Source organism: Emydura macquarii, unplaced genomic scaffold (genome assembly GCF_026122565.2).
Source record: "Emydura macquarii macquarii isolate MOO-44397 ecotype Brisbane River unplaced genomic scaffold, CSIRO-AGI_Emac_v2 contig_587, whole genome shotgun sequence".
NCBI lineage: Eukaryota > Metazoa > Chordata > Testudines > Chelidae > Emydura > Emydura macquarii.
This window is the reverse complement of record NW_027130724.1, coordinates 15,546,958-15,565,587: the sequence shown is the minus strand read 5'-3', so window position 1 is coordinate 15,565,587 and position 18,630 is coordinate 15,546,958. Positions and strand designations below refer to the sequence as shown.

Sequence of the window (18,630 nt, the reverse complement as noted above, 5' to 3'; positions counted from 1 at the left end):
CTGCTATAGCAGGTGTTTATCTCATAGTTGAAACGTTTCTAGTAAATTGTGAGCTCATCCCTGGATTTCCTTTGCACAGACTGCCTGCTTAAAAACCTTGGGGACCTTTGGAGAATATCCAGCTAAATAACATAGACATTTTGTGATTCTGAAACCATAAGGCTGTTAGGTAGGCTACTTCCTTCATTATGTACTACGCTAGTATTTCCAAAAACACTGAGGCAAAGAAACTCTGCAGCACATTTACATACACATAACTAATCTCAAAGAGGAAGTTAATCTAAAATAATCTCCAAAAGATAATGTAATATCTAATTTTATTGTATGTGTGGGGCCTGATCCTGTGGTCCTTATTTAGGCAAAACTGCCAGTGAAGTCAGGCAAACATATCTTACTGGCAATTTCTTTACCAAAATAGAAAGTTCTCTTATACAATTGCTACTATTACAAATGCCCTTTGTTTCCTGCTTCCCAACAGAATGTGTTTGTACAACTTTCCTTGGCCTTCAGAAATGATAGTTACACCTTGGAATCTAGAATTAACCAAGCAGAGAGGGAGAGAAACCTTACTGAGGAGAACACTGAGAAGGAACTGGACAACTTTAAAGCAGCCATTATGGTAAGAAAACAGGAATAAATTCTCTTCTCATTTAAACCAGTAAGACTCCATTGAAGTCAATGCAGATACACCTGCTAATACTAACTATGAATCTGTTTCGCAGACTTCATTTTCTACACTTTTGCTTCACTATTTTCACCATCACAAGACAACTAGTCAAAGCTTTTAAGAAGGTATTGGAGAAAGATACCTAGGCTTGATTATCACCAGACTTGGGGCAAGACTGTGGCTTTTGTAGTCACAATGCCTCCTGGAGCTCCCCAATCTGCAGAGGAAGTGCAGCTGTTGTGCTATCCTTTAAGAGGGTGCAACATAATGAGCCAGCGGAGTGAAGAACATTGTCCTGCCTCATCCCCCCCACAGTCGTTGGGGAGTAGAAGAACTGTAATTGTGCTCAGCCCCAGTGTGGGAAAAAGGGCCAGGACATAACCTAGCCTCTGACATGGCTGGGAGCACTGCAGGAATGAAGCATTTCTGGGACTGCAATAGAACATATATCCAGGGAGAGCAGGGGTGGAATCTTCTTGTCATTCAGTAACAAACCTAAATGGACAAGTTACGTATGATATTGAAAAGTGTTGAAGACATTCTCTCTTCAATATCTTGAAGTGCATGGCTTGACATAAAGCCTTATTGGAGATATTTAAAAGAGGCGTGGGATAGGGAATGGTGAGCTTCCACAGGACCCCATCAGGAGTCCATGAAACCCCCTCAGTGTGTAGTCCCTGGACTCTTTTCCACTTCTTGTATAGCTTCCATGGTGGCTGTTTTCTGTTTCTAATCAAAACTTTGTCAGCTATCAGCAGTTGCCTTTCTTGTGTCCAACTTTCCAGCTCTCTATGGATTTTGTAACTGAAATGCCAAATAATTTTGAAATGTGTCAAGTTACAATACACTGCAAAATTCTCTGTGCAACAAAAGCAACAAAGACCCAGGTACAACAGTCATGGGTACAATATTAGGTAGACAGATTATTATCTTAGAATGATGTACTGATCTGGGGTTGATAAATAGTTAAAAGAACATAAGACAAGATTCACCCATTGTACTTGGCAAGCAGGGCATGCAAAGTTATGAAACTCAAGGCGACACAATTAAACAAGGATTGTGATGTTTACATTTTTTCACTGGGATTTCAAAGCTGCATTTTAGGATTATCTGTACCTAAAAATGTGGGAGTTGTGTTGCCACTTTCTTGCCTGTTCTTGGCTATTTTAGAGAGCTTTAAGTAAGCAGAGATGATCTATTAAATCTCATGTCTTCATTTATAGTAATCCTTTGTTTACATACACATTTTTACAGCTAGTGCATAAGGGCACTTGGAAATGCAGCCTATTTAGTCAATTGTAGTAACACAAATATTTTGGTTTTGAGTCACTTACTAGAGAGAGAGACAGTAAGGATCATGTTAACAGCATGAGGAAAAAACAGCTAAATTCCCCATTCTCGTTCCAATTCACATGGCACAATTTTGAACTAAATTTGGGCCTTTATATAACGTATGATAATGTGTGTAATTTTTATTATACAGGGTCTTATTCCAAATTTTTTGATCCCCTGATCACCTTAAACCAAGGGACAAGTTAGCCAATGGGAGTTCCTGTATTACACATTGATCATATTAGGGCCTCGGCCTGCTCCTTTTGAACTCAGTGGGAGATTGCCTGTTCATTTCTGTCAGAGCAGGCCCAATAATCAATGTTGCCAATTTCCATGATTCTTTCATGAGCCTCCTGGTATTTGATGTTTTATTTAAAGCCCCAGCTCTCCTAGACAACTGTTAAAATGAGAATCTCCGCTTTCATTTTTTTAAAAAGTTTTTAGTCCACATGATTGCAGAAAAAAAGCTTGAAAATGTAACCTAAGTGTACCCTAAAGTCTCAAAGATCAGATGGCACATTAAAATCCCCACACACTTTGGTTTAAAATCATGAGACTTTTTTTTTAAATTCATGATTTTTAGGAGCCACCTGACTTCATGATTTTTTAATGTCTGGGGTTAGCAATAGTGTAAATGTCATATTAATGATAACAGTTGTAGATTTATTTTTTTTAAAGGTATATATTTTTAGGTATAACTACCTTAAAAAAACAAAACAAACAAAAAAAAAACTACAAATAAAATCTGATTCACAGGGATCCGGGTTTATTTCTGATTCAGCAGTCCCCTTTGAAGTTACTGCAGCCATTTGACATTGAAACATGCTATAGAACATAGAAATTAATCCAGCACCACAAAAATCTGGCTTTAGATTTGAACTACCCCAAAGTGTGGGGGATTTGGGCCATTCTCTGGTAAATAATTGACAAAGAATTAAATATTACAGAGAAGAGCAATCACTAAGTAGGGAAAGAGTTGTTCACTAAGGCACTGATTCAGCAAAGCACATGAACACATGCTTAACTTTAATTATGTGAGTAATCCTACTGAAATCATGTATTTAGGTGCTTTCCTGGATTGAGGCCTAATTTACCAACATGATTTTAGTGAGTATTTACAGATATTTCTGATTCATTTCTCACTGATCCACAGGGTTCTTTTCTGATTTTTGCAGGCAATCCCAGAGAAAGTTGTGCTGTTTGCTATTGCTCTGTTCCTTTCTGAGTTATTGAAAACTTAAGGGTTATATCTTATCAAAATGTGACTGTATCATAAAAATTAGAAAAGCTGAAGAGACTTGTTGACACCTACTACACTGGAGGTTCAGGTATTCTTTGGGTTTTGGGAACAGTTTTGTAAATGGTAATTACTAGAAAAGGTACATTTCTAAGGTTGTACATAGGCCTTTTGCAATGAGACTTCCATTGACTTCAGTAAGAACAGCACTTCAAATATACACCATCTGAATATTTGCCTCTAAAACTCATAGCCCATGCTTTAATGTTTTGGTGCTTAACCCATGCTCTGATGTTTTGGTGCGTGCTTTCACTTCAGTCTGCAGCTGCCTTCTGGCATCACTACGAACACAGAGAAACTTGCCAGAAGCTGTTGGAGGATATTGCTGTACTGCATCGTTTGGCTGCTAGACTCTCCAGTCGTGCTGAAATGGTTGGAGCTGTTCGCCAGGTAAGGATATTTTTAAAATCTCCAGCACGTTCCTTGATTTCTGTACTCTAGCTATCACATTTTAGATCTTCGTGAAAAAATGTTAATGTTTCACCTAATTGCACACACGTGCATATGTGTAAATATATTATGTATCTCATCATGCAATGTATTTACATACACACAATTTTGCTTTAGTCTATATAAATCCTTTGGATTTTATCTGTCGTGACTGGTTTAAAGCAATTAACGTACCATCAGATAACATGCTATTGTCCTCAATATGACGTGCAGGTAATAGAATGCACACAGAGGGAAACTACCCTTGAAGCCACTCAACATTTGTATAATATGAATATATATATTATCTTAAATAGTATTTGTTTCACAGATGAACGAGGTAGCTATAGTGACATTTTGCATGTGACAGTTTATGTATAAATGTAAGATCTGACCCTCATGAATATCAGTATTGTCAGAATATATATGTATCTATATGTGCTGAGATTCAGCTGATTCTTTTTAGCCTGAGGAATTCCCAATCATGAAAGTCCTTCCAGACTATTCCAGACTCAGCTCTGGCAGAACTTGGCAGACACACAGATGAGCAATTTGTTTAATTAGTATAAAAGTTTCCTGTGTATTTCTCTCACTTTAGGAGAAACGTATGTCAAAGGCCACAGAAGTTATGATGCAGTATGTGGAGAATTTGAAGAGAACATATGAAAAGGATCATGCTGAGTTAATGGAGTTTAAGAAACTGGCCAATCAAAATTCTAGCAGAAGTTATGGTGCATCTGGTAATAACAGTACTTAAAGGTTTCCCTTAATTGCATGGGTGTATAGTGCTATTTATCTTTCAAAGTCAGGTATTGTGAACCTGCTCAGGTACAGAAGCAGATTTTACAAGGTATCTCCCAACACAAACTTGTGTATAGTAACTGCAAGAGTTTCAGGCCTGGTTGGATTATCCTATTTTAAGAGCATCTTTTTAAATTTTCTATGTATATGACACAAAGCTATTTTATCTAATCCTGCAATTGTTAGGTGCACATGATCTCCCATGAAAGTCAATGGAAATTTGAGAGACAAGGTGGGTGCGGTAATATCTTTTATTGGACCAACTTCTGTTGGTAAGAGAGACAAGCTTTCAAGCCACACAGAGGGGTTTTTTCAGGTCTGGGAATGGTACTCCCAGTGTCACAGCTAAATGCAAGGTGGGAACAGATTGTTTAGCATAAGTATTAGCACATATTTTAAGGGACCATTCAAGGTAGAGTGGCCAGTTAACCCCTTTGCAGTCACAGGATGCTAGTGTGGGAGTGTTCCACACCAACAACCACCTGTCCATTAAACTTTCTCTGGAACATTTCCACACTAGCATCAATTTCCTGGACACCACCATCAGCTTCACCAATGGTGCAGTATGTATAGTATGTGAAGCTGAACTAGTTTAAAAAATAAATAGGCACTGACTACATTAAAATAAATTTAAATATTTGAAGAATAACTGATGCCACATGGGAAACTTTAAAAAACATTCTGTTTAGAAACAATTCCATTTCTACTGTCTATATTAAACATTTTATCTGTGCGTTCTTTACTACTAAGAATATTTGCATGAAAACAGGATCTTCGTTTCTTAAGAGCTCATGTAAATGGTCTTCGTTTTAAATAGCAAGAGAAAAGAAATATGATAAAGCCTATGATACAAGCAATATTCTTTCTAAATAGAACATTTTTCATAGTTTCCAAAAGACATCAGTCACTTTTTAAAAATAAAACACTGGATATATAACATCTTTATAAAATCTTGTATGTATTTACTTGGGTCTACTGAGAGTTGTTTTATGGTTGTCTCTAGGATCCCAAGTTTGGCAGTTTGTTCAATACTCATTTCCACCTACTCTTGCATGTGTTTAAAGTTCACTTTCAGCAGATATCAGCTCTGCAAATCTGCTATGTCTCCTTAAAGTAGATTAGAGTCCTGCATAAAAGCTTTTGGGCAATGTCTATACAATATATTTAACAGCTAAATTTACTAAGTACAGTTAATCTAAAGGATTGTTAATTATCTAAGTAGGATAGGGCCAAATTTTTATATTTAATTGTATTACTTGCATGTACACATATTTTACCTGTTTTCTATAGGACTTCCTCAGAAATAAGATGTGATGAAAAGAGATTTTATTCCAGTAGGCAAAATTTTAAAAGAAGAAGTTGGTACAGCTATTTTTTCTTTGTTGTTTTTGCTTATGTAGCCTACTGGAAGTTTAAATATTAAAACTTTATTCTGAAAAATCAGCGTGTAGGAACAGACAGTAGGCCAGATTCTGATCTCACTGACAACTGAAGTCTGTTGAAATAAGACATTACCTATTTCCACGGTTGTAACTGAGATCAGTTCTAGTCCAGCATTGCCTAATATTCAGTGAGTATGTAGTATGTATAGCCCTTCTGCATAGAGAACATCTGTGTTAGAAAGAGACAGTTCTAGTTCAGATATCAATTTTATTTATAGGAATTTATCCGTTTAGTCTAATGTTTTTCTTTATCTACTGTTCTTCAATGCAGAAGATGGAGTGCCTCGTTCATCTAGATCCATGTCACTTACTGTTGGAAAGGTATTCTTACAATATTAACACAAATTAAACTGTTAAGTGAAGATTCTACATAGCAAAAGTTCAGTTAGTGTCTAAGTATATGGAATTTTATTGCCTTCTACTGTCCTGATAAGTCTGCAGTGCAGTTTGTGTGATGGCCAATTTAAATATTTTGGAAGTTTGTAAAATGGATTGAGAAGAACTGTATACAATAATAAATAATAGTAATACTTGGAATTAATTAAAAATTATAAAGGGGCCTCATTCATCTGTTTTAGAATAACAGAGATTTAGAACACAATCCTGCATTACAGTCAGTGGGCCAGATCCTCCGCTTTGACTTCAGTTGTGCTAAAATACTTACACAAGATGAGCATCAGGCCTAGAGTGATTACATGAATAGGGGTTGCAGGATCAGTCTCTTAGTCAGGCTTTGAAATTGTCTTTCTTAGCAACTGTGCTATTTCCATAGCAGCATAGCATAATCCAGTAGTTGTGAAGGGTGTGGCTGGCTCACTGAATCAGTTAGCACAGAAAAATCTTTTTTTTTTTAAATTGTTTTGTTAAAGCATTCATAACTGAGGGATTATTCATGCTAAATATTATACCCTGACTGATTAATAGCTTTAACCAGGCTAGTTTTAAATACCTGCAGAATCCTAGGCTTTGGAGACCCCACTTATAAGGCAGTTCCCTAAATTCACTAATTAATTAATAAAACTGAGAACCTATTCAGCTATTATATTCCTTCATTTGTAATAATTAAGGTCCAGATTATTCCTAGCCCCCCCCTGCAGGTACTCTGTGGGAAGAGGTAGAGAACAAGAAACCTCCTTTATTGTCCCCCTATCCAGGTGCCATATATACTCTCATTCTTTGCACTCTCTGCACACATGGACGAGGAGATTTTACCAAATACAGTGTACTGGATGCTAGGACCATCCTTCTTTTCTCCTTCCATGCCAGCAAATAAAGCTGAACTGGCATTTGGAGGGCATTGTGCACTGTACTTGAATAAAGATTGTCACAGTCTACACTCATGCATGCACTCACACAGCACGTCTTGGAGGCACAGAGGCTGAGTAGGAAAGGTTCAGATTTCCCCCCCCATGCTTTTTCTTTTGCGGGGAAAAAAACCTACAGCAGCAGCAACATGGGAAATTCCATACAAAAACTGTGTTAAGAGAATGTTAAGTTTTCACAGTTAAATACTCAGGAATCAGGAACTACCAAGCTAAGGTTGCACATGTCATTTTATATTCTCCTTGTGTCTATATGCATTTTGTTAGTCTTTTTTTTTTTTAGTTAATTTTTTTAATGTATTTATTTTCCAAACCCCCAAAAAAGTGGGGGAGACGGCAAAGTAGACAACTGAAGAAAAGACTAAAGACCAAAAAATGTAAGGAAAGGGAAGAGAGGGTAAGGAGACTGACATCTTGGTTTCCATCCACTATGAATTAATAAAAGAGTTCTAAGAAGTTTGACTAAATCTTTTAAGATTTGTCTGAAGTCCTTCTTCTCCAAAACATTACCTGTTCTTTAGCTGCCAGGTCATCCAAGTCGCTAAGTCAGGCTTCTGTCCCTAGAGACAGTCTGCCCTTCCAGCTAAGCAATGAGAGTCATTTGCTTACAAGAGGTACTCTAGAGAACTAAGCTTTCTATGAGTTAGAGAGTTTCCAAGATGATGGGCTACATCCCAAAACACAGTTCTGGGAAGTAATTTTTAAGGAAGTATCTATTTTCATATTAACCTTCCTACTCACTCTAGCCAAAGAATTGTGTCCTGGAACATTCCCAACCCACATCTGCAACAGCAGTCTGCTTTGGCAAGGCCCATGCACCGTAATCTATGTGAGGACCAATGTGAACAAAATTAATTTTTTGGCTGCATTAGCTTTAATCATTAGTAGGAGAGTTTTAATATTTTGCAAGGCATTTCCCCATGGTCTAGGGCTCAGAAATATACACAAATCTTTGTTCCAGGATTGGCGTAGACAATCTGAATTAGGGAAGGTCTTTTGGGCCAAGAAGTCAGGCTACAGCTGGTTGGGTGTACCAATGGATGGAGTTCTCTCCACATCAACAATTCTGGCATCTCTACTGCTCCCATCAGGGACCAAACTTGTCCTTCAAGAGATGCTTAAGCTGTGGGTAATGCCATGCCACTGGACCACTTAGACAGTATTGTAGTTGGAGTGCTTGGAAAAGCAGAAACTTGATCGTCTGAGATCAATGGAGAGACCCAAATTATCCCCTTATTCATCCACTCTCTCCACATTAATGGTTTCTGATCAGTTTTCAACAATGGGATGCCCCAAAGTATAGCGTCAATGTGTGAGAAGGAATGGAATTTATTTTTTTAGCCAAACTGGCCCATGTTTGTTTGGTCGTTAATTATGTAGAGAATGTTTTATGATCAAAACAGTAATGGGCTGAACCCAGCCTTCCTGCCAGTGGGAAAAGATGAAGGTTGATAATCTTTAATTATATTGTAGGGGACATTTTGTGATCAAAACAGTAATGGGCTGAACCCTGTCTTCCTGTCAGCAGGAAAAGATGAAGGTTGATAATCTTTAATTACATGATCACATACTGTTTCTCAAATTATAAAATAGTATACATTTTCCTACTATTTTATATAATCTAATTTACACTTTAACTGTTATAAAGTTATTGCATTAGACTCTTTATATGAGTTGTAGTTCTTCTAAAGTATGTTTTAATACTTTAGAATCTAATTCAGGAAAGCACTTAAACACATGCTTAACTTTTTAAGTTTCCACTTAAGTCCCATTTACTTCACAATTAAGCAGGTTCTCAAGTGTTTTTCTGAACAGAAATACTTTCCTGAGTCAGGGCCTTAGTCTGCAGCCATTTATCAGACGTTTTCTTTTCAGCCAATAGGAAGTACCAACTCCCTTAGCTGCATATCAGGGAATGAGGCGCTTAATTACTAAATTAATTTATCTGCAAACTTAGTTGGCCTATGTTTACCAGCAAAAATTCATTATTACTCGGCTATATTAAATCTGTATTATGTTGCACTATATTGTGTAAATGAACTGAAATGTACTTCTAATATAAAGGATGATCATGGTCTTTGTCTGGTATATTCAGAGTGATACACAGTACAACGAATGCTAGATGTGTGTCTAATTTTGCAGAAAAAAGTGTATAACACTATATTGTATTACTTGAGAAGAAGTATGTAATCATGTACTTAAAGACTGTATTATGATGGATACACCAAAAGGGAGCAGAGTTAACGCTGCATATGCTATTGTTTCCTGACTTTTGCAACATTAAAATCTCTTAATATAGTTTTATGTATGTCTTATCCAAAATAGATTATTGTGTTTGATGGATGCTGCTAGCATAGGTTAGAATATTTCTATTGTGTGGATTATATGAACCTGCTTCTTTATAGCACCTACCAACCACAGGGAATTGTCCTTCAGTTTAGCTTCTTGTATAATAAAGTTTGTTGTCTAATCGCAGAGTATGCCTCGGAGGAGAGTCAGTGTTGCTGTTGTTCCTAAATTTAATTCATTGCATATTCCTGGCCAGTCACCTACCACGTCACCCATACCTTCAATGCCGTCTCTGGTAAGTAAAAATAAGTAACATCATTTAAATAAATTAACATGTTTCTTAAACCCATACCATAGAGCACTGTGTAAACATTTCTGAAAAATCTGAGCCCATTTGACATTGCAAATTTGAGTGATCCAGATTGAACTCAAGCATATGGTTTAAATGAGGAATGTTCATGCTAGTCTTTCCTCACCCTTTCTCAGCACAAAATATAAGAGACTCCCAAGCTTGAAGAAATACTTCTAAGAAGCCTCATCCCCCCAAGTCCTACCTAGTTGATTAGGGATTCGGTAAGACGCACAGAGAATTTCCCACTGCCATGAGCCTGAGTGGACTCTGTGACCCAACTTTTGTGACAGGGATAGTCATATGTGGCCATGCAGCCCAGGCTGCATAAAGGAAGTACCCCTGCAGAATCAGCTTCCTTGGCTGCTTACTTTAGGAACCCAGGGACACTGTATGTCGGCTGAATGGGGCCTCTAGGCAGCTCAACGTATAATCAGATTCTACATTCTAGTCTCTGTTTATTCAGTGGTAATGGACTATGCATAAAAAAGTAAAAATAACCTCCACAGCGGAACCCAGAGGGGATGATGATTTCATTAATTTACTGCTTTGTTAGCATAGCAGTTTAATCAACTGTCACAAAAGTCTTCCAAAAAAGGAAAACCTGCAGTTGATAACCAGTATAAACCCAAACTAAAAACTCACACAACAGAAATGTACAACTCCCACGATAGCCTGTGAGAAGTAGCATGTTCAGCTCCTGTGTTGCCTTTTTCTTTACAATGGCATAATCTGGTACTACATATTGTTTGCACATTAAAGCAAAACCAAATAAAACTTGAGCCTAACAAATCTACATAACTTATTACTTCAGGTCAAAATGTACCAGGTGCTTCTAGCTTCAAAGACAGACCAACAGATCCAAAATGACGTATCTAAAACTTTTAAAGTTATACGGTCAAGGCTCTCTGCTGGAAGGCCAAAGCTTATTTAAAGGAACTTATTGCAGACAAGCAGCTGAAGAGCATCATGTTTGACAGAAATGTCTTTAAAGGGGCAATATTTTTAGCCGGGTGGGAGTTAAAATGAATTTTATCTTTGAATTGAATTACATTTTTAAAAAACAACATGATTGCATGGCCATGTTATGTCATTATATGCCCAGAAGTATTGTTTAAAGACCTGAATGGAGGTGAAAAATTTATTGTTAAAACTTCAGAGGAAGCACAATTTACAGACAAGGAAGAGACTGGAAAATAATCAACATACTGTACAGTAGTCAATGCACAACAAAAGGAAGAGACTAAATGACACAAAAATAAAGGAAGTAAGATAGAGAGAGAGGCACAAAAGTGATAAAGCCAGCAATTCATAATATTTAAGTCCACTGTTTACAGGAATCGGGGAAGTTGTAATTTGAGAGTTCCATTTTCAGGAGATTTTGTGTGATGTATGTGGGAAGAAAAACTTCAGATAAGAAACACATTAACTTTATCATCACACTGCAGTTGCATTAGAAATTAATTCACAAAACCTAATATTGCATGGAATCTAACATTTTATTTATGTTTTCAATTCAGTCTGAATCACCCAGTGGAAGAAGTGGTCTGACATCTACTCCTGTCCTACCAGCACTTTTAGAGAAGTGAGTTTTCTTAGATTGTGTTTCATATTAGGATTTATTAGGGAATGAATGTACTTGATATAAAAATGCCTCTATTTCTGAAAGGGAACTAAAAAGATGTGATTTATGGTCATTGATGTCAATGAAGCTATGCTGATTTACACCAGCTGAGGATTTGACTCTCTATTATACTACTAATGAGCTATTATATTGTGCATTTCCTGTTTCATGTATGAAATTGTAACTTAATGAAGCAATATAACTCTTTTAGGAAATAAGCAATTCCATTTCTACAAAACTGGGCCGTGATCCTGCAATCTGATCCACCCAAGCTGTCATCCGTTTGTTTGTTTAGTTCAGGCTTCCATTAGAAACACGTACTTTTAAAAATTAAATTTCCCTTGGAAAATAAATGGTTCAAAGCACAAGAAAAATGTTTCATGGGACTCTACAAAGGTTCAGAAAACCATCATTTTTACAAAAGTTCTAGAGGCTTCACAAAACTCAAAGCCTCACCAGCTTTTTATCATCCCTAGAGTGTATGAACTGTACTCAATAGTGTAAAGAATGGTTCTATGCTGTGAGGTTTGAGAGGTCATGATTTAATTAGTGCCACATTTAATAAAAATTGTTCCTTAATTTAGCTGACCCTTGTGATGAGGTTGTGCAAGTCTTTCAATGGTTTGGATTAAATTTAGACATGATTTTAGATTTCAGGTCAGTATTCCAATCATGTAGTGCATGTTTCTGAATGATTTTAAGCAAGATGAAAGCTGAAATGGGTACATCCAGAAAAAATTCAGAACACAATAGAATTGCTCCATAACATGCTTTCCAAAGCTTTTGCCCACTATATTATGTCAGAAACTATCTCTCTGGACCTTTTCCCTCTCATCACAGTGCTGGTGTGTCTATCAGCCTTAAAAACTCTTTCTTCCTTCCCTATCTCTGGTTTTACCCCCACTGTGTTTCTTATTTTTCTTTTTCTCAGTCTTAGATATGAGTTCAAGCTGCAGGTTCTAAGTGTAGTCTGCAAAGCTATGTGCATCTTGTACAACCACCCTTCCCCCCACACAAAGATCCAGCAAACTAGCCCGTATAGAGAGATCTGTTTCTTTGATTCTTCAGTTTGTGAAAAAACAGTCCTTCTTTTCTTTAAACATTCTTCATTTTTGCCTATATGGGCACATACTTTGTTCATACTGCAGACTGTCTGCCCACAGTGTCCTTATTGTATCTACTTATTCTGCTCCGTAATTCTTAATTTTTTTTTCATTTTACACTTCAAGTCACTCTTTAATACCAAACAGCTTTCCCTCTTCCTGCTCCCCTCTTTTGAATCATTAATGCAGAATAGAAGGGGCTCTGTCCAATGTTAGCATCCAATGGAGCTCTTCCCCAGTAGTCCCCTTGTTATGTTATATAATTTCTTCTCAAACGTCTGCATTGATGTTGGTACAGTGACCTCTGTTGACAGGTGCTCCCTTGTTTGGTCACACCAGCAGAAAGACAGGAGGCAACAGATGTCACTTAATTAGACCACAGCTTTATTCACTTAAAATATCTGGGAGAACCCAGCAATAAATTGTACAGTGCAGGTAATCATCATTTCCACGTAATCCCCAACTTGGTCCCAGCCATCCTGCTGCTGGGACCTTGCTGCCCTTCCCTCATTGATGGTGAAGTGGGCTATAAAAGAAAAGAAAGTTGGCTGGTCACTTTACCAGACATAGGAGTCCCAACCTCCACTTCCTCAGCTCCCTTAAGGGATGCTTTCCTTCAAATCCCCTTTGAATCCATTTTATCTGATAACCATATCCCTTCCATACTGCCACAATGAGGTACCAGCAATTTAGCTTGGCTGCCTCTGGCCCATCCCCCACCAGGTTCCAAGATAGTTACTGATTCCTTCCTTACTAGCAGACGAATGTCTCCAGTTGCATAGCCATACCCTATCCTCCCTAAATAACTTGGGTACCCAGTAAGATATATCCAGATGAAGAATTACCAAACCCCTTTCATTACCTATGAATTTAGCCAACTCACTATTTGAACAAGGCCACCTTCTGTCCACTTCTGTGGATTTGGTGGAGAACTTGCACCAAAACCCTAAGTTTCTGAACAGTGATGGGACAATGGGGATCCTAGGACTCTGTCCCAAAACCACCCTACTAAAAACCTCCAGACCCAGAATCTGCTACAAGGAGCTGAGTAACCTCTCATTTGACTGACAAATATAAGGCCCAATCAGAGACCAGAAATGATAGATTATGCCAGCCCACAGTGTGTCAATGACACTGTGTACTGAAGCATCTGGTCTTCTGGAATAGGCCACGTCATCGACAGGGCCCCCCCACCCATCTCTGAAACTGCACAAAATGGTTAAAACTCTTGTCATAGAACTAAATGTTTGTGGTGCTACTGATCTCTGTAATACCCTGAGAGCCTTCATGGGCCTTGGTTCTAGAGTGTTACAGGTATCCATTCTGGTTCCTTGTTGGCTCCTGCTGCCTGGCACAGAAATTTGTCCACCTGAAATGGAAAGAATATATTGGCTACACTATTATCAATCGCAGGTATATGTCTGGCAGAGAAACATGTTAAGATGTAAACACTGTAGCACAAACGCCTTTACCAGCTTTATAATCCTGGGCAATCTGGAGAACTGGCAACTGATAACACCTACCACTGCCATGTTGTCAGTCCAAAAATGCATGCTTTTGTTTGCAAAATCCTTTCCCCAAATAGTCACTGCTACCAAAATGGGAAAGTATCCTAGGAATGTTATGTCCTTTATATACCTTTTTGTATCCAATCTAAGGGCCATTTCTGAGCACCACCTCCTGCGTTGGTAAAATACCCCGACAGCTGTTCCTGCCAATGTATTGTAGTGAATCTTTAGCTCTGTCTATATCATCCATTCCTCCCTCCAAAAAGACACTCCATTAAAATGATCAAAAACTTATCCTAAATCCTCCTTCATCTCTTTATTAACCCTTTAGAAGTGGTGTAGCTTTGATGTTCCCGAAGTGGCAGCTGAGAGTCTGGTGCAAAATGCCCACCTTGGGGCCACCACTTGACATGCAATTACAATGTCCAATAATAGACTGCATCTGCATCTTCTTGGCTGCCCTAGCCAGGGATCGATCTCAGAAGTTCCCCCATCTTATCCTGGAGAAGTCTAGATATACCAGCCCACATATCTAATTCAATCACCAAATGGGTCAGTTTAGTAGAAGGGCCCCTCTGTTTTTTATCTGCCAGAGGTACCCCCAACCCACCACCCAAAGCCTGGAATGTGGCCACTAGGCTGACATGCCCCTCAGAATCTGCCCTGCCTGCACATAAGAAGTCACCCGGGTTAGTGTACTATCTGCTAGAAACCAGTCGCCTGTCTCTCTTCCCATTCCAGCAAAGTGCTGACTTTTTCAAACTCTGAGTATGAGATGGATAATCCCATCAGGAGTGACTTATCAAAATAGAACTGACCTTCAAAGCAGAAACCCAAAAGGTTAAAATCAGAAGGATGCACTGAGAGCAATTGAAGAACCATATTGATGTCACATTTTGCAGACAGTGCCCCTGCCCAACAAGTCCTAATCATGTGCACAGCCTCAGCAAAGGAAGAATAAAATACTGAACATAATTGTGAATCAATCACATCATTAACTGAACTGCCCTGTGGGGATGACAAGGTGTGAATCAAGTGGTATTTGCCAGGTGCCTTCTTAGGAACCCAGCCCAGGGGAGAAAACCTGTAGGTTCTTCATAAGTAAATGATTGAATAGCCCTGCTCTTTAATTTAAGGTTATTACTTCTTGTAATACAACCATAGGCAACCTCAAATAAGCCTTCCTCCTCCACGTTATGTTCTCTCAATTATTTTTATAGATTTATCATACCTTCTCCCATCATGTCTTTCAGTTATATGCACTGGTATGTTCCTTTAATCTTTCGTCATCCTTCAATCTTCCACTACTGCTCTATATTTTCCTTTATTGCTACGCAAGCATGCAGCGTACAAGTGCCTATATTCACTTTGCCTTCTGTTTTTAATACTGTTGAGTTTCATGGGTTTCTTTGTTTACTTGTTTGCTTTTTATGGTTGGTGGGGGAATGTCTCTCTGATTTTGGTTGGTTGGTTTGTTTTTTGGGTTTTTTTTTTTAATCTGGTTGTTTCTTTTAAGCTTCCTCAGCCTGCCCAACTTTTCCTCACCTTTTATTCTGCAAAATGGTAACTCCAAGAATATTATGAGCCACACTCAAAGTGGTTGGCACTAGGATCATAACTGCTGTCTTTTTTATGCACTGGTTCTTTTTAAAAAATGTTATTTCAATTCACAGAAAAAATAAATATAGCAACGATAAAGATGCACCAGAGAGAATCTGATATGATAATTACATATATACTTTGAGTACACACACACATTTAATACTTTGGGAAGAATTTTTAAGAATGTTATGTACATATAAACTCATAGACTTTAAGGTCAGAAGGGACCACTATGATCATTTAATCTGACCTCCTGCACAATGCAGGCCACAGAACCTCAGCCACCCACTCATGTAATAGACCCCTAACCTATGACTGAGTTATTGAAGTCCTCAAATCATGGTTTAAAGAGTTCAAGATACAGAGAATTCACCAGCAAGTGATCCTGTGCCCCATGCTGCAGAGGAAGGTGAAAAACCCCCATGACCTATGCCAGTCTGCTCTGAGGGAACATTCCTTCCCGACCCCAAATATGGCAATCAGCTAAACCCTGAACCATGTGGGCAAGACTCACCAGCCAGACACCCAAGAAAGAATTCTCTGTAGTAACTCAGAACCCGCCCCATCTAACATCCCATCAGAGGCCATTGGCATATTTACTGCTAGTAGTCAAAGATCAGTTAATTGCCAAATTAGGCTGTCCCATCATACCATCCCCTCCATAAATTTATCAAGCTCAGTCTTGAAGCCAGCTAGATTTTTTTGCCCCCTCTTCTCTCCTTGGAAGGCTGTTCCAGAACTTCACTCCTCTGATGGTTAGAAACCTTCATCTAATTTCAAGTCTAAACTTCCTGATGGCCAGTTTATATCCATTAGTTCTTATGTCCACATTGGAGCTGAACTTAAATAATTCCTCTCCCTCCTTGATACTTATCCTTCTGATGTATTTAGAGAGAGTGATCATATCTCCTCTCAGCCTTCTTTTGGTTAGGCTAAACAAGCCAAGCTCTTTGAGTCTCCTCTCATAAGGCAGGTTTTCCATTCCGCGGATCATCCTAATAGCCCTTCTTTGCACCTGTTCCAGTCTGAATTCATCTTTCTTAAACATGGGAGACCAGAACTGCACACAGTATTCCAGATGAGGTCTCACCAGTATAATGGCACTAACACCTTCCTATCTCTACTGGAAATACCTCGCCTGATGCATCCTAAGACCACATTAGTTTTTTTCATGGCCATATCACATTGGCGGCTCATAGTCATCCTGTGATTGACCAATACACCCAGGTCCTTCTCCTCCTCTGTCACTTCCAATTGATGTGTCCCCAGCTTATAGTAGAAATTCTTATTAATCCCTAAATGCATGACCTTGCACTTTCCACTTTTAAATTTCATCCTATTTCTATTATTCCAGTTTACAAGGTCATCCAGATCTTGATATGATATCCCAATCCTTCTCTATATTAGCAATACCTTCCAACTTTGTGTCATCCACTAACTTTATCAGCACACTCCCACTTTTTGGCACGATCTACCTTTTGTAAAACCATGTTTTATTTTGTCCCAATTACACTTAACCTCGATGTCCTTACCTACTTTCTTTTTAAAAATTTTCCAACACCTTGCATACTACTGAGGTAAAACTAACAGGCCTGTAATTACCCAGATCACTTCTTTCCCTTTCTTAAAAATAGGAACTATGTTAGCAATTTTCCAGTCACACAGTACAACCCCTGAGTTTACAGATTCATTAAAAATCCTTGTTAATGGGCTTGCAATTTCATGTGCCAGTTCCTTTAATATTCTTGGATGGAGATTATCTGGGCTCCCCGGTTTGGTCCCATTAAGTCCCATTTGTAATGACACAGCAACACTGGAGATCAAGTGTCCAGTGGACAAAGGCTATCCTGAGTGCAGACTGCAAGTCAGACCATCAGTTGTTAGCCTCAAACGTAAAGTTAAACTTAAAAAGATACAATGGTCAACTGGTCCCCTGCATTGGACTTGTCCAGAATCAACAAAAATCATATAACATCTATGCAGAATGGGTTTGAACAACCCAACAAACTTTGGAATAAAATGAATGGTTTGCTCAAAACCACCACAGCACATGCTCCAAAAAGTCAGTGTCACATCACTGCATGGTAAACTGAGGTGTTTGAGCAGGCATAAAAATTACACAGAGTGAAAGAAAATGGCTTGGAGACAGAAGAACATAGGAGAGAATATATGGAACTGAGCAGACAGATTCCAAAACAGACTAGATGAGACAAGAGCAAACATACAAGGGCAAAATGTATGGAACTTGAGTATTTATAAAGAGAGTAATAGTACAAAAGGTATGTTCATAGTGGTCAAACTTCTTAGCAAAAGGTATTCCCCATGATCAAACATAATAAAAAGATCATGATGGCAGAGTCCTCACTGAGGATGATGATATCAAAGCAGGTGGAGAGATTACCGTGCCAATGTATACGCTCCTCCACAGCTACTCATAATACAGGACGACACAAAAGAGACTGCAGAGGCATCAATCCTTTCAGAGAAAGTGAGTACATGTTGTTATGAAAATGAAGCCTGGGAAAGCACTAGGGGTAGATAACAGGCCTGCAGAATTGTTAAAAGTGATTGGTGAATGCAGTACTGGATTTATGTGGAAAATTTGGAATTATGTATGGATGACTAGAAATTGGCTGGCAGAGTGGACGAAGGGAATTTTTTTGCCCGTACCAAAGAAGGGAGACATAAGAGAGTGTAGTAACTATTGTACCATCTCCCTGATATCTCTCTCAAACAAAATTCAGTTCTACATAATCCAGGATAACATGAAGCAAAGGATAGAAGCAAAACTACCACTGCAACCAGATGGCTTCAGATAGGGCTGAAGCGCACACAACCAAATCAGGAATATCTATCACATCACTG

At 38.4% G+C, this 18,630-nt stretch overlaps 1 protein-coding gene across 12 annotated transcripts in view; it reads left to right on the top strand.

Moving 5' to 3' along the window:
* The window catches only part of IRAG1 (inositol 1,4,5-triphosphate receptor associated 1), a 174,952-nt gene that overhangs the window by 143,612 nt on the left and 12,710 nt on the right, over positions 1–18,630 (top strand). For all 12 annotated transcript variants that reach the window (XM_067540803.1, XM_067540801.1, XM_067540802.1 and 9 more), the window contains 6 exons: positions 479–619; positions 3,555–3,686; positions 4,324–4,465; positions 6,240–6,289; positions 9,767–9,874; positions 11,449–11,513. In XM_067540803.1, the coding sequence (XP_067396904.1) occupies positions 479–619; positions 3,555–3,686; positions 4,324–4,465; positions 6,240–6,289; positions 9,767–9,874; positions 11,449–11,513 (638 nt within the window). The remainder of the gene's footprint in view (positions 1–478; positions 620–3,554; positions 3,687–4,323; positions 4,466–6,239; positions 6,290–9,766; positions 9,875–11,448; positions 11,514–18,630) is intronic.